General features: G+C 40.0%; 1 protein-coding gene across 13 annotated transcripts in view; it reads right to left on the bottom strand.

Moving 5' to 3' along the window:
- The window catches only part of fbxo9 (F-box protein 9), a 94,858-nt gene extending 80,052 nt beyond the window's left edge, over positions 1–14,806 (bottom strand). For 2 of the 13 annotated variants that reach the window (XM_041187876.1, XM_041187875.1), the window contains exons 1-2: positions 14,579–14,802; positions 395–555 (exon numbers count right to left, since the gene is read on the bottom strand). Coding sequence is in view for 6 of the 13 variants with exons in the window: in XM_041187869.1 (XP_041043803.1) it covers positions 14,579–14,581 (3 nt within the window). In the remaining 7 variants the exon portion in view is untranslated. Of the gene's footprint in view, positions 1–394; positions 556–14,578 lie in introns of all 13 variants that reach the window. The other 11 variants (XR_005943026.1, XM_041187869.1, XM_041187870.1 and 8 more) reach the window with 10 other exon arrangements.
- Positions 14,807–15,048: the final 242 nt, after the last annotated feature.

The raw sequence follows: 15,048 nt of genomic DNA, 5'->3' as shown, positions 1-15,048 counted from the left end.
TCCACTGATTAGTTTTGAGTTCACTGTTAAAGTTTTCACTTGAAAATGTCAAAAGCCTCTTCTAAAAGCCTGGGTGTAAGAAATATTCTCTTGGGTTTTGCAATGCGGGTCACTCCCATAAATGATGGGGATCTTACATTTGGGAACGTGTCCAAGTTGCTCACATCACACAATGGCCTCCTTCTGTGCTGTAACCACTCAGTCATATATTTAGCTCAACCCTAATTATCTGTTTGAACAATAGGGAGACAAATAATAAAACACTCATCCAGCCCTTTCTTGGCCTAACTTGATTCCAATAGTATCTTTCTTTTGGACTACATCTAATTGCAAAAACCGATCTACATTTTAGGTCTTGGTCTAAGGTCTTCATTTAGGTATCTTGTTTTCAAACCTTGCTGGCTGCCCTCCTGTCATGTTTTTCATTCTGCCCTTGGGCAGGGAGGGGTTGTGACACTGACTTCCACCAGTTAAGGATTCACCATGAGATCTGAAACCAGCTCCTGTCCTCTTCCTTCTTTGAGGTGTTGGTTTAAGGTCACATCTCCTACTGTTCTAAGAATGAATGAGATGAGAATTGACCCTCAATGTATCAGCTTGAAATCAAAAGTGAGCAGTTAAATGTCAAAAGCTGATTTATATGACATCAGTAAACATTTTGAAAATTAAAGTTTCAAAAAGAGACTGGTGTGATATCACATTTCAAAAACACGACTCAGTCCCAAAATTCCTTCTATGAAAAAACATAAAAGAAGCTTTGATATTTCTGTCTGGTACGATGATAATAAGGTAGTCTGTGCATATGCCGTATGTCTTTGTTAGGATGCATAAGTGGTAGTTAAGCTAACCAAATGATAGAAACTGAAGAAGTGCTCTAACAACATTTATTTGGTTGTTTTGGAAAATTTGGCCATTGTGCCAGCTCTTTAAAAGAGCTATTCATCCAATTAGTCCCGGTGCCCAACATTTTCCCCATATCGCTGTAATTTTTTTCCTTTTTAAGTTCAGATACAATTTGCTTTTGAAAGTGAATGAAGTGCCATGAATTGTCATAGGCTACCTTTTCCGGTGGGGTAACCATGGCCCTTGGAGGCTACCTTTCATGACTCCTTTTTCCCAACACCTTAACTACTTTTGCATCCTGAAAATGACATGTATGACTTCAGAAAACATTTCAAAAGTTTTGGCCTAAAAAAAGAGACTGGTGTGATATCACATTTCAAAAACACAACGCAATCCCAAAATTTCCTCCCTGAAAAACATAAAGTTGAAATTTGGGAGTAAACAAAAATCATCTTACGGAAAATGAGTCAGCCGACAGGGTGACGTAGGGGAGGAGGGGGAAGAAGATTATGGGTGATGTGAGTGGAGGAGGAATGGGAAGGGGGAAGGACAACAGAGATAGAGCAGGTATTTCAATAGGGAAGATGTAGGGCTATTGATGGAACCAAGAATATCATAGGCAGTAGGGTGGTAGGAAGATGAAGAAAGTTCTTATTAAATCTGTTTATGCAGTATTTCCTTTTCAGGCAGCACATTCCTCCAGATCATTACTTGCTGCATTATTTTTTTCATCTCTCCCCCACCGCCACCACCCCCCTCCCCTCCCCTCCCCCCTCTGGTTATTATGTCAATTATCTTAAATCTGTTGTTATGACCACAGCTGATGTTATTTGCCGAACAAGCCAGATCCCAGAGGGAAACCTGTCTCACTGATTATAACCTTTATTTTGTATTTTGAAAATTAGAAAAAGCTACTGACCCCAGATGCATAAAACTCCTTTAATATTTTAAAATGTTAAAAGATTTAAGAAAAAACATAAGCACATAAGGTTAAAGATATACATTTGAAATAGTCTTACAAAACATTCCCAAATAAAAACCCACTTGGTAACAGCTCCCTTATAGATTTTAACCATAAAAATCCAGTAAGATTACACAAGGCAAAAACTGCTATCGCTTTAGTGAAGGTATACCGCACGGCTTCTATCTTCTACCCTGCTGTGGAAATCCAAAAGAAAGGTTCAGAAAGCAATCTGTTTCTGAAAACAAAGACTTCCTTGGCTTGAAAACTCAATGGCTGCTTGGAATTCATAACTTTCATACCTTCTCCCAGCACAGATCTGGTCTCAGGATATCTCCTGCACACAGCCACCACAACTCAGCCAAACTTCTTTCCTTAAATATCCTTTCCCCCTTTCATCTCAGGCCCATTGTTCTCAGCACTTCTTTGAGCTTAACATTTCCAAAATATAAAAATCTTTCATGTTTTCTTATTTCCTCCACTTTCGGGTCAAATAAAATTTAATAACCTTCCATACTTACTTATGAAAACTTTGTAAAAGTCCCTTGTCACTCCTAAACTCCCCTTTGAAATTCAACAGCTGAAAAGTAAAGTTCCTACTTATTGCATAATACAAATTTTACCCAACCTATTTACTTGCAATTCTAATTTCACCATAGCCTCTCATTACAAATGCATGCATCTAGCTTGTTTACCCTTTTATCTCTCAGTTCCCACAGGCTTCCCCAAGTTTAATTAAGCATGGACAAACACATAGCGCCTTCTTTACAGGATGCCTATATATTCACAAAAATATTTTAAAAATAACATCCACCTTCACACGGTGTCCTCTGGTTACTGACACGCTTGCCAATGGAAACAGATTTTCCTTATTTACTCTATTGAAATCCCTCAATTTTGATCAACTGTATTAAATCTCCTCTAACCTTCTCTTCTCTAAGCACTCCAAAACCTGTTTCTCAAACCTATTTACATAACCAAAATCCCTCACCAATGGTATAATACCAGTAAATCTCATCCGCACTCCCTGCAAGGTCTTCACGTCCTTCCTAAACCGTGGTGCCCAGAACTGGACATAATATTCCAGCTGGCTAATGATTTCTAAAGGTTTAACATAACTTTGTTGCTTTTGTATTCTATGCCTCTAGTTAGAACACTAAGGATCTGTATGCTTTTTAGCAGCTTTATCAATTTGCCCTGCCACCTTCAAGGGTTTATGTAGGTGAAACCCAAGGTTTTTCCATTCCTGCACTGCTTTTAAAATGGTATCATTTTCACCATGACTTGTGGATGGAGGTAATGTTTTCATCCCTGTAGTCTGTTGCCCTATAAGCAATGGCCCGTAACTTCCGCGCTCCCCAGCGTTGGATTTGGAGGGGGGGGTGCCCCAAAGATGCACTGGGGAATCTCTCTGACAAGTTCCCAGGTAAGGGTTTGCATGGCAGTTGGCCAGAAGTATATACTTCTTCTGGACAATTGCGCTGTGCTGGGAACCATCCAAAAATGCGATTTAAATCACAAACTTCAGACACTTGGCTTCCCCTGGCATGTCAATTTCCCTGGCCCATTAAACTTATCTGCTTTATGGCAGCCAGTGCTGTACAAAAGGGCCCATGGCTACCTTGAATATGCTGGATCTGGAGTCTATTGGGGCCTGCGAGGCGTCTTCCATGCAGCTCTGGTGAACGGAAGTGTCAACGTAATTTTCAAGATCAGTTAAGTGGGTGTTTATTTCTTCGAATTTCTGCGGACCAGCACCTTTTGATGCTAGTTGGAGGTTACGGCCCAATATATTTCAAGAGCTAATGGATGGATTTCAATGAAACTTGGTACATGGGTAGGGTATGCCCAAGGATGAACAGACTAGTTTTTGGTGAAGGTGTGGATCCGGATCCTGTAAATTTTAAAGGATCTGTTAACATTGGGAGATAGGGCGAACTGAGTTTTTTTAAAAAGAATGCTGTGGGTAGTTTTATTCAAGGTGTTGTTGGTTGATTTAGAAATGTTGTATATTGTTTTAGCTTCTGGAATTTGTCACAGCTGTCAAAATGTGAGCAGAGTTTTCAGAGCAGGTTATTGGATGTGGATTGGCCTGAAGCCTCCTCAGTGAGATGGACTAGCCTCTCAATTTTCAGCTTTGTAGTTAGAGCATAAACCAGGAAGGGAAAAGCGTCAAGGAAGAGCTGCATTATTGTAATAACATTGAGTTAACAAAGCATGGCAGAGGTAAGCGCCTGTCTGAGTGTTCTCTTCACTTGTTTTGTTTATATTGTCTCTCCTTATTCTTCCTGCAAAATGTATTATTTCTTAATCTTGTGCATGAAATTTCATCTGCATGAAATGTGTCTGCGCGTTTCACCAATTTGTCTATGCTCTCCTCAAGTCTGCGACCATCTTCTCACCGTTATTGACATTTCCAAGTTGTGTCATCTGAAGAAATTGTGCCTCCTACATCACTTCTAGGTCCACATGCCACTTTTGCTTTTTTAAGTCAAATTTTGAAAGTAAACAAAGTCTTGTTGCAGGAAATGAGTTGGATGCTGGGTGGGGGAGTAAAACGAGATTATGAGCAACATGAGTGACAGCAGAATGGTGAGGGGGAGAACAACAGAGATAGAACAGATACTTCAATGGGGAAGGCATAGGGCTATCGATGGAACCACGAGCATGGTAGGCAGTAGGGTGCCTTTCCTTTTTTTTTGCCTTGAGTGGGGGAAGGGGAATGCAATGGATAGTATGGTGTGAAAGTGAATGAGGTGCCATAGACTGCCTTTTCTGCTTGAGAAAACATAGCCCTTGGAGGATACCTTTCTTTTGTTACCTTTGCTCGACCCCTTCACTACTTTTGCATAATTTAGTCCATGAAGATGAGCATTATTTATTGAAAATATGGTTTATGTAAATATTATTAAAAATTGCAATAATTATAAGAAAATGATTGGACTTACATAGTAAGTACATGGTAGCAATTTTTTATGTTTAAAACACTCGTATCAATGTTTTCCAATTGAAGGACTGCACCCAAGCAAGATAACTCAGTCTGGCATTCATAGGGGTGCCCAGAACTACCGCTTGCAGATGAGGGTAATCAATTTTCAGGCTAAAGATTTAGCATGCATCAGTAGCTAATACTGACAGCAAAACTATCAATTCATAGAGCATTCCAGGATCTCTTGATTGTGAGCCCTCACTAGCTCATGCACTCCTGTGTATCAACAAAAAGAAATGGAGATGAAAAACCCCATGAAGCCACTATTAGAAGCAGTTTTGGTTAGTTTAATATTTGTTTGCATGTAAACTGAAATACCATGAAAAGGAAACACAATTTTTTGATGAAAGTTTGACTTGCAACTGCAATTAGCAAGTGACCGTGAACCAAACTTGATTACAACTGATGACTAGCAAATAGTGGGAAATTTGAAAAGGAATGATGCGGAGAAAGACGACTTTTATATATTATATTCCAAATGACGAGAACAGCTTCATTTATTTTATTTACCAAAGAACCCAAAAATAAGCAGGATTCATATACATGGTGAAGGAGGATTATTAAAGGAAGAACAGAAAATGCTGGAAATGCTCAGCCAGCATCTGTAAAGAGAGATGTTTCAGGTCAATAACCTTTACTAGCTCTGAATAAAGGTCATGGTCTTGAAACATTAACTGTTTTCCTCTCCAGAGGTGCTATGAGACCTGCTGAGTTGTGTGTTTTTATTTCAAATTTCCAATATTTGCAGTATTTTGCTTAAAGGTTAGTAAAGTTTGGGAGGTGGTTCTGAATAAAGGTCCTGATTTAAATAGGCATTTTATGGTAACACCAAGTATTGTTCCAGACATGTAAGGCAAATAATGAAATATGCGCATAAGTTCCATCTTATCTCAAGTTTTGGTCTTCATTACAAATATCCATATTCTTAATAATTAGACCATTGGAGTAAAGAGCTGCTCGCCATATTACATATGTAAGCATGCAAGTTTGGTATTTATCTATCTGCACTGGGCAAAAACGGTAATGTTTGTCTATTTTCCAGAACCTAATCAAAAACCATAGCCTCTGGGGATCATTATGAATTTCATCCCAAATTCTTCGGTGAAGATGTGAACCCTTCAATATCTGATTACACCACCTGTTGTGGGGTGTTGGTTACATCTCGGTGGGTTTTAATGAAGCCTTCATAGTCTGAAGTAGATTAACTACTAGAACTATTTACAAACATCAAGCAAAAGGTACAATCTCGGAGCTGTCTCCATGCTTAGGTCTACACGCGGCTCTGTTCAACACCACACTGACCCCTAGGTGTGGGTCATGTGCTCTTGTACATCAATGTGTGGGCACTCCTAAACTCAGTCCCACCCCACATTAACCCTAGACTTGCCAGGCCCTTATAGTACACCACCCTTGCAACTTTGTAACTTGACACAAGAAATATTAAAATTCCCAAAGAAAGTTCCCAATGATTTTAGTTTCAAAACTTTGTTTTGTTGATTTTTCTTCCGAGCTGATAAATGTAGTTTATTTTTAATATATTCTTCAGTCTGGCATTCAAACTAGAAAATATGAATTTCACGTATATTATTCAATTTCAGAAGACTTAAAGTCATCTCCATCTCAAGAAATGTAGTAGTTTCCCTTGATTAAATAGAAAATCTAAAATAGCAAAAAAAAACCAACCTGAAGTCAAAGTAACCAGATACATCATTCTCATCACAAAAACAAAAATACCTGAAAAAACTCACTTATCACCCCATCAGCCTCCGCATTCAAAGGATCATCCTCCGCCATTTCTGCCAACCCCAGCATGATGCCACTACCAAACACATCTTCCCTTCACCCCCCCACAGCAGCATTGCAAAGGGATCGTTCCCTCCGGGACACCCTGTTCCACTCCTCCATCACCCCCTACACCTCAACTCTCTCCCATGGAACCTTCCCATGCAACCGCAGAAGGTGCAATACCTGCCCCTTTACTTCCCCTCTCCTCACCGTCCAAGGGCCCAAACACTCCTCTCAAATGAAGCAGCATTTCACCTGCACTTCCCTCAATTTAGTCTACTGCATTTGTTGCTCCCAATGCGGTTTCCTCTACATTGGAGACTAAACGCAGTCTGGGTGAGCACTTTGCAGAACACCTGCGGTCTGTCTGCAAGCATTACCCAGACCTCCCTGTCGCTTGCCATTTCAACACTCCACACTGCTCTCATGCCCACATGTCCGTCCTTGGCTTGCTGCATTGTTCCAGTGAAGCTCAACGCAAACTGGAGCAACAGCACCTCATCTTCCGACTAGGCACTTTACAGCCTTCCGGACTGAATATTGTGTTCAACAATTTTAGATCATTAACTCTCTCCTCCATCCCCACCCTTTCCAATTCCCACCCCCCCTTTTCCCCCCAACAATTCATATAGATTTTTCTTTTCCCACTTACTTCCATTATTTTTAAATGTATTTCCATCCATTGTTTTATCTCTACCTTTTGGCTTTTTTTGATTCCTTCATCCCACCCCACCCCCACTAGGGATATCTGTACCTTGCTTGTCCTGCTTTCTACCCTTAAGTAGCACATTCCTTAGATAATATCACCACCTTCAACACCTCTTTGTCTTTTTGTCTGTGACATCTTTTGGTTATCTCCACCTATCACTGACCCTCAATCCAGCTTTACTTGTCCCAACCCCCTTAAATTAGCTTATATTTCACCTCTCTCCTATTTTAACTTAGTTCTGTTGAAGGGTCATTCTGACTCAAAACATTAACTGTGCTCCTCTCCGCAGATGCTGCCAGACTTGCTGAGTTTTTCCAGGTATTTTTGTTTTTGTTTTGGATTTTCAGCATCTGCAGTTTTTTGCTTCTAACATCATTCTCATTTCCTGCTGCTCGTTTGTGCCATTTGCAGTTGTCTAACATATCAACTCCTTCCTTAATAGCCACTTACTTACAGAATAAAAGCAAAGTACTACAGATGCTGGAAATCTGACATAAAAACAGAAAATGCTAGAAAAACTCAGGTTTAGCAGCATCTGCGAAGAGAGTCTGTATGACTCTTCTTCAGCTCTGTTGTACTTAGAGGTTGTTTCTTATTTCAAAAACAGATCCACATGCTTTCACTGGGACCAAAGAACAGAGTGCTCCATCAATTTTAAGATGGAAATTATACGTAACTACAATTTTTTTTCAAATTAACTGCTAGTTATACGCAAGCCGGTGGAAATTTTTACAAAAAACGGGGAAACCTGGTTAAAGGCAATCAATTTACGAATTTACAGAAGCAGACCTTTCCAAAATGATATTAACAACAGTCCATTGCTGAGTAAATATGATCAATGTGAGAGCAATTATCAGAGTAAATAAATTGAAGAGTTCATTGTCTCCAGAGCATCCCAAAAAAAAATTAGATAATCTCCCAAGGCATTACTCACAGGTAACAAAAAACTGCCTCTCTCCCTTGAGCATGCCTTAGGCCTAGTTTGACCTTTCTGTTGACATCATGCTCGATCTGTGGCCATGGCTGTACTTAAGTGTTTGGAAGGCTTTGCAACACATATAGTGTCATGAAATCCATTGATCTGTGTGCCCCTGGGTGCTAAATTAGCCATCTGTGGAGACTGTAGCATTTAAGCTACAGGATGTTCCAATACTTATTACATTGGCGCCTGTCTGGTAGCAAGGGTGGGACCCTCTGGGAGTGCTTTGATAGGTCCCCTGATCAGTTCAAGTGTCGGTAAGCAGTCTTCTTAAGGCAGTCAGTTTTAGGATGTCTGCCAGCCAACAAGTGCCTCAGAAACAGGCTCCAACTTAAAGAAAGAGCTATGAGAAGTAGACTTTAAGGAAAGGGGTTCGTTGGGGCAAAGGTAACCCTTTGGAACAGTGCTGATCTGCCTGTCACGGCCATAGATCTGGAAGTGTGCTTGTAAGCTAGTGTTTTGAATGTACTCAGGAATCCAGGGAGAAGGAGCCTCAGAAGGCGAGACTGAAACCCTGAGGTGGGCCATTGTTAAAACCATCTGAGTGGGAGCAACCTTTGGACAGAATTCAGAAGAAAGATTTTCAAAGGTGAAGCTGGGAATCCCTGAGACAGAGCTTCAATGAGACTGTTTGACTTGGTGTTCACTGATATCTGGGTGGGTTCTTGAGAAATCCATCGACTCTATCTTGGTTGCGTCTGTCATTTACCCTGCAGTGTGGAGTGTTCAACTACAGCGCGTCTGTTAATTCACATGCACTTCATACTTACCCTGAATGTTAGAGCATAAGATATAACTTGTAAATTGTTTTATCGTTCTGAACTCATACGGTAAAGTTTATTTCTGTTTGTTCAAAGCACATGGAATCTTGTTGCTTTATTCCAAAAGCAGGTGTCTTAAATCTCAACCTTCACTTACTTAAAAAAAAAATGTTGTTGGTCCCTAACCGGATCTCCCCCCACATCTTGGGGTCTGGCCAAGGATCATAACAATAGTAAGAAAGAAACTTGGAGCCAGGATGGCAGGGCCTGGAGTAATGAGGGCAGAAGGCTCATTCTCACCCTTCTCACCTCTGCTGCGAGGGAGAAAATAACCTGGATGAAGAGCAAAACACAGTAAACTGTATGAAAGAAATCAATTCCAAATTACATTTACCTGTTTATTTAGTAAGGTGCTCAGAAAATAACAATGTTTGAACTGGCAGAATAAAAGAAATTACAAGGAGCCGATCATTCATGCTGTATCTCTTGAATTATGTTGCTACATAGCCAAAAACCTACAAGTGTACACCTATATTTTATAGACTTGTATAGGGTATAAACATTGGAAGAGGAACAGATGGTAGAGACACACCCTCATCAGGAACTTATTGTAAGGCTTACTGAGATCAATGATGTAAACAAGTTATTTATAAATTTCCAGCAATCTACACCATACAGAGATCAAAAGAAAAGCTGTGATCAGAGCACAGGACTGTCATTTGAACATGCTGAAGCCATATCTGATATTATTTCCTTTCCTAAAATTATTAAAAGGGGCTACTTTTACAATTTTAGTAATTTACTCAAACAAATTTTCAATGTTTCTGCACTATTTTTAAAAAGCAATTTCTAACATTTCTTTTTACATTAGGCAAATTAATAGGAAAAAAAATCCATACAACAGCTAATCACACCATTATATAATTATTTAATCAAAATCAGACCATTGGTAAGACACCAAGTAACCCCCATTAATGAAGCAACTTGAGTCAAATTATCACAGATTAAATAAAAAAAAAGTACTTGCCCTGATTAGTTCTGCTGAGGCTAAATTCCAAACCCTGCTGGTCACTTTTAGTTCATTGATCTCTTGCTGCTCGAGTCTAATCTCTCACTACAAACCTGTATTCTTTCAATTTTCACATTCGTTTAACTGCCACAGGAAAAGGCAGGACAGAACAGCTGATTGTTCCACTTTCGTAATCCATTACTTAACCTTGTCTTAAACCAACACTCTAGTAAGATACCAAACAAGTTTAATCAGTCTCTGGTATTAATCAGCTAAAATTGTTAATTAAAGTCAAAACACATCGTCAGATGAACTGTCTCTCTGATGTGACATTAAACTGAAGTTCAATCCGTCCTTTCTGGTGGATGTAAAGGATATCATGGTACAATGTGAAGAGGAGAAGATTTCTCTATACCTCAAACAAGATCACTAAAATATAAATTGTGGTATCTGATGTGTGCAATTTGGTTTCCGCATTTCTTAACAACAATTGTCTATGAAATAATTTCATTATGAAAGATGCTATATTATTGCAAGTTCCTTCTTTCTTAAACATTCCAATGATTTATTTTTATTCATTGTGAGCAGCATTTATTTCCCATCCCTAATTGTCCTTGTTCAGAGGGCAACCATATTGCTGTCACATGTAGGCCAGGCCAGGTAAGTACAGCAGATTTCCTTCCCTAAAGGACATTAGTGAACCAGATGAGTTCATAGTCAATGATTTCATTCAAATTCAAATGACTGAATTCAAATTCCACCATCTGCCGTGGCGGGATTCGAACCCGTGTCCCCAGAGCATATCCTGGATCTCTGGATTACTAGTCCAGTGACAATAACATTATGCCATCACCTCCTTCACTACTCAAACATAAGAGAAAAACAATTGACAAAAAGATTAATTCACAACAAACACTGCAGTGTTATTAAATTCCAGTTTGTTGAAAATAAAGCCCTCCCCAAATCTGTTGAATAGCTTAGAAACATTGTTATTCTTCACCTATCTCATTAGATTTGCCCTAAACCATAACCTGAGCAAGGAGTAAAACAGGTGGCATTGCTCCTATCAAAGCTACCTTCATTTTAAGCAACCAACATTCGATAAAGTTCTAACAAAATATCTCAACTCAGCAAATTATTTTCTTTCTGACTTCCCCAGATGGGTTGTAAAGACTAGGGATGCGTCATGTGGGGAACCCCAGGAATTGAACGTCATTTTTATAATTGGCCATCAATGATCCAAAGTGTTGCGTCATTGAACTAATGCAATAACTTGTTAAAATAAACACCACTGAAACTGAATTTTAAAAGCTTAGGGATCATAAGCAACAACAAACATTTTTGTAACTTGAAAATTCAGTTCTCATGAAACTTGTTCTTTTGTACTGAAATTGTTTGGTTGTAAACAGCTTAATCACATGCTAACTTCTGGACATTATGTTTTTTCTCATTGCCTTGTGTGTGTTCTACTGGGTCTGCATTTACCACACAACACAAACAAGTATAGTATCTTAAACAAAAACAGAATTACCTGGAAAAACTCAGCAGTATTTGTTCAAGTATTTGCTTTGCTATGGAATACCTTACAGTTTACGTATAGACTAAAACTTTACTTCTTAATATGCTGCACTATTGAAATACAAGAGATCCAACTGTCATATGATTTGCACAGTATATTATAGGAAGGATATGCCTTAATAAGGAGACACTGCATTTCTGCCACTTATCAAGTAAAAATACATATTAAAAGTGTCCTCTTCTGAAAGCGGCACAAATAATAGAGAAGTAAGGCACAAGAGCTTTATGATGAAATCACTGTTTTGATTACTAATTAGAACAACCCTAAGTCACCTCTTCAGGGAGCTGAGTTTCGATTCAAGAGCAGGTTTATTACACAAGAACAGTAGGCGGTCATTTAGCTACTCAAGCCTGATTGTACATTCAGTTTTGTTATGGCTAACCTGTAGCTCCATTTACTCGCTTTTGTTTCATATTCCTCGGTATCCTAAACAAACAAAAGAAAACTAATCGATCTGTCAGAAAATTCCAAATTGACTCAGCCTTTTGGAGAGCAATTTCTGGTTGTCCACTACCCTTTGTATGTGGTGCTTCCTGACTTCACTCCTAAATAGCCCAGCCCTAATATTAAGATTATGTCCTCTTTTCTAGATTCCCTCATCAGTGGAAATAGTTTTTCTCTATCTGTCCAATGGAACTCTTAATAACTTTAAATACCTCAGTTAGATCATTCATTAACCTTATAAACTCAAGCAATTTTAATTGAGCCCTTTAAGCCTTGGAGTCATTCAAACAAATTTACTTTGTGGCTCTTCCAGGGCCAATATACCATTCCTTAGATTCAGTGCTCAAATCTGAATGCAGTACTCCAGATGGGTCTGACCAAGGCTCTGCACAACTAAAGTCAGTTCCTCACTTTTGAATTATGCCTCCCTTACAATAAAGGTCAATATTCCAATGGTCTTTTTGATCGTATTATGAACCTGTGCACTAACTTTTAGTGATTTGTGTAGTGATCAGTTATCTCCCCTAGAGTTCTTCACTGGACCACCTTACTTAGACAATGTCTGCACTGTCACAGCCACAAATGAGAGTCAGCCAAAAGGCTCCTTCATCAACAGTGGCTGCCTTTCCAGAGTCAGCAACAAAGCAATTCAACTACTGATGAACAAGACCATAATTGATCTCTCTCGATCTACAGATCCGTATAGTTAAATGATACAATAAAAATGTAACTTCATCATATTAGCCCAATCATCAGGTTAATCACATCCTGATTCCAGGACAATTTTAATTGCTTCTCTGTTTCACTGGGACTGGAAAAAGAATCAAGGAGCAGCATTCTAGGAACATTTGTAGCACCTAGTTAAACAGAGGTCTGAGATATCTCAAGTGTGTTTTGAGGAGCAAGATACTCTCCACATAGTGGGGTTGTTAAAAATATTATTGGTTTTGTTGGGTGTGCTGAAGTCACAGTAGTTGATTTCAGGTGACTATTTAGTACTTACAAGATTTGGATAGTGATCAAATACATCACCAGGTTTTCTGGCATGTTGCAAGTCACCACACAACGTACACTACTTGATAAAATCTGTGCCTATCACATGGTCATACCACATGACCAAATAAAACACCTTTGGGCGAGCCAGACCTTTAGAAATAAACTGTTTTGTCAAAAAAGCGGTGCTTATAATTTTCCTCTATGCACAATTATAGCAAAGCCCCTTTACTTTTTAGTAAAAAGGAGTCTTTAAAATTATATAGAAAATATATCTGATTTTCAGACTGCTGCTTTGTTTTGTAACCAAGTGTTTTGGCTGGGTTGTGATTAGGTTTCTACAACATAAAATAAATTTAAACAATTTAAAAGTTAAATAAAAATTTATTTTAAAAGAATGAAGTCTAGTTTTCACTATTTCCATATGCACAGAAGTATTTAGATAAGCACCTGAAACGCCAGCCTAAATAGCCAAGTGGTTATGGTACTGGGTTTGTAACCCCAAGATCAAGAGTTCAAATCTCACAATGACAAACTATGAAACAATGTAACTTCATCTGAATAGGAACAGATAGAAATGTGTTTGTACTCGAAAGAGTTACAGGGCTACGGGCCAAGTGCTGGAAAATGGGATTAGAATAGATAGGTCCTTGATGGCCGGCGTGGACACGATGGGCCGAAGGGCCTGTTCCTGTGCTGAATAACTATGACTGACATCATAGCTTATGGAAGCAGTAATTCAGTTGCTGGTCAATGTCTCCATTGGGAATAATTCACTTTCGATCTACAATATCTAAATAGTATAAACCTCACTGACAGGTATCAACACCCTTAACATATTCTCTAGTTTTCTCCTCACTTTTACCCAATCGGCATGTAAACCGCAAACTGGTTTCTGGACAGCCCTAAAATCGAGAGGTGAACTCAAGGACGAGGATCTGCAGGAAGGGCCCTGTAAACCCGAGATCTTTCAGACCCCCGTTCTCCTGCATCGCCCAGCGCCCGTTTCGCAACTTGGGCCACACCTGCCAATCCTGTAGGCACACGTTAAACAGCGGGACAGGCACTGCAACTAATGCACATCACTTGAAACAGGCCAGAAACACTCGAACTGCCCTTTACTTCGCTATTTTGTCTTTTAAAAAAATCCAGAATACACATTAGAGTTTAAGGGGAGAGACGAATCCGCAGGATTATCAAATTAAAATAAAGAATCATTAGAGTGGATGCAGCACAGGAGGAGGCCATTCGGGCTGAAGGTATGCTTGTTTAAACCTTTCCCCCTTGTTTATTGGATGCTCGGTCGCCAAATTTAAAAAAAAAATAACCCCGCACCAGAAATGGTGCGCTGCTGCAGCCCTCTTTTTTTTGCAGCCCAGTGATGAACAGCTGGGAGCAGGGGGCTGGGGGAGGGTGGTGGAAATCATCGTGCCTCCCCCAGTTAGCAAACCCGGACTCCGCAGAGTCGTCTGTCACCCAAAGCACATCAAAGAAAGCAGCGCCGCCGCCACTTCAACAACGTTTACCATGCTTTAAAGTGCCTGCGGGCTTCCAGCGCGTAAACAAGGCAAGACGACCGATCGGAGATTATTGCAGTTCTCGGTCGGAGAAGCGAACGACACAGTCCAAGAAAATACGCGCTCTCCACACGGCCGCCATTTCGAGAGCTCGGAAGGGAGTGAAATCGGTGAGTCACCCTCACCCACCAACACACAAAAAAAACAGCTCCACTACGGAAAGCCGGAGGAAGGACGGGGGCTGAGGCCAAGACCGTTGCGCGCGCATTCAAAGGGGTCTCGCGGGCGGCCGCATGTGCAGTACCCGCCCCCCCCCCGGGCCGGGCAGTTCATGTCAGATGTGTATTGTGCATGCGCGTCTCCCGTCAAACACTGCTTAAACGGAAACAGAAATACTTGGAAATTCAGCAGAGAAGAGCATGTCATGAGGACTCGAAAAGTCAACTTTGCTCTTCTCCGCCGATGCTGCCAGACTTGTT

Source organism: Carcharodon carcharias, chromosome 5 (genome assembly GCF_017639515.1).
Source record: "Carcharodon carcharias isolate sCarCar2 chromosome 5, sCarCar2.pri, whole genome shotgun sequence".
Taxonomy (NCBI): Eukaryota; Metazoa; Chordata; class Chondrichthyes; order Lamniformes; family Lamnidae; genus Carcharodon; species Carcharodon carcharias.
This window is presented reverse-complemented; position numbering and strand designations above follow the sequence as displayed.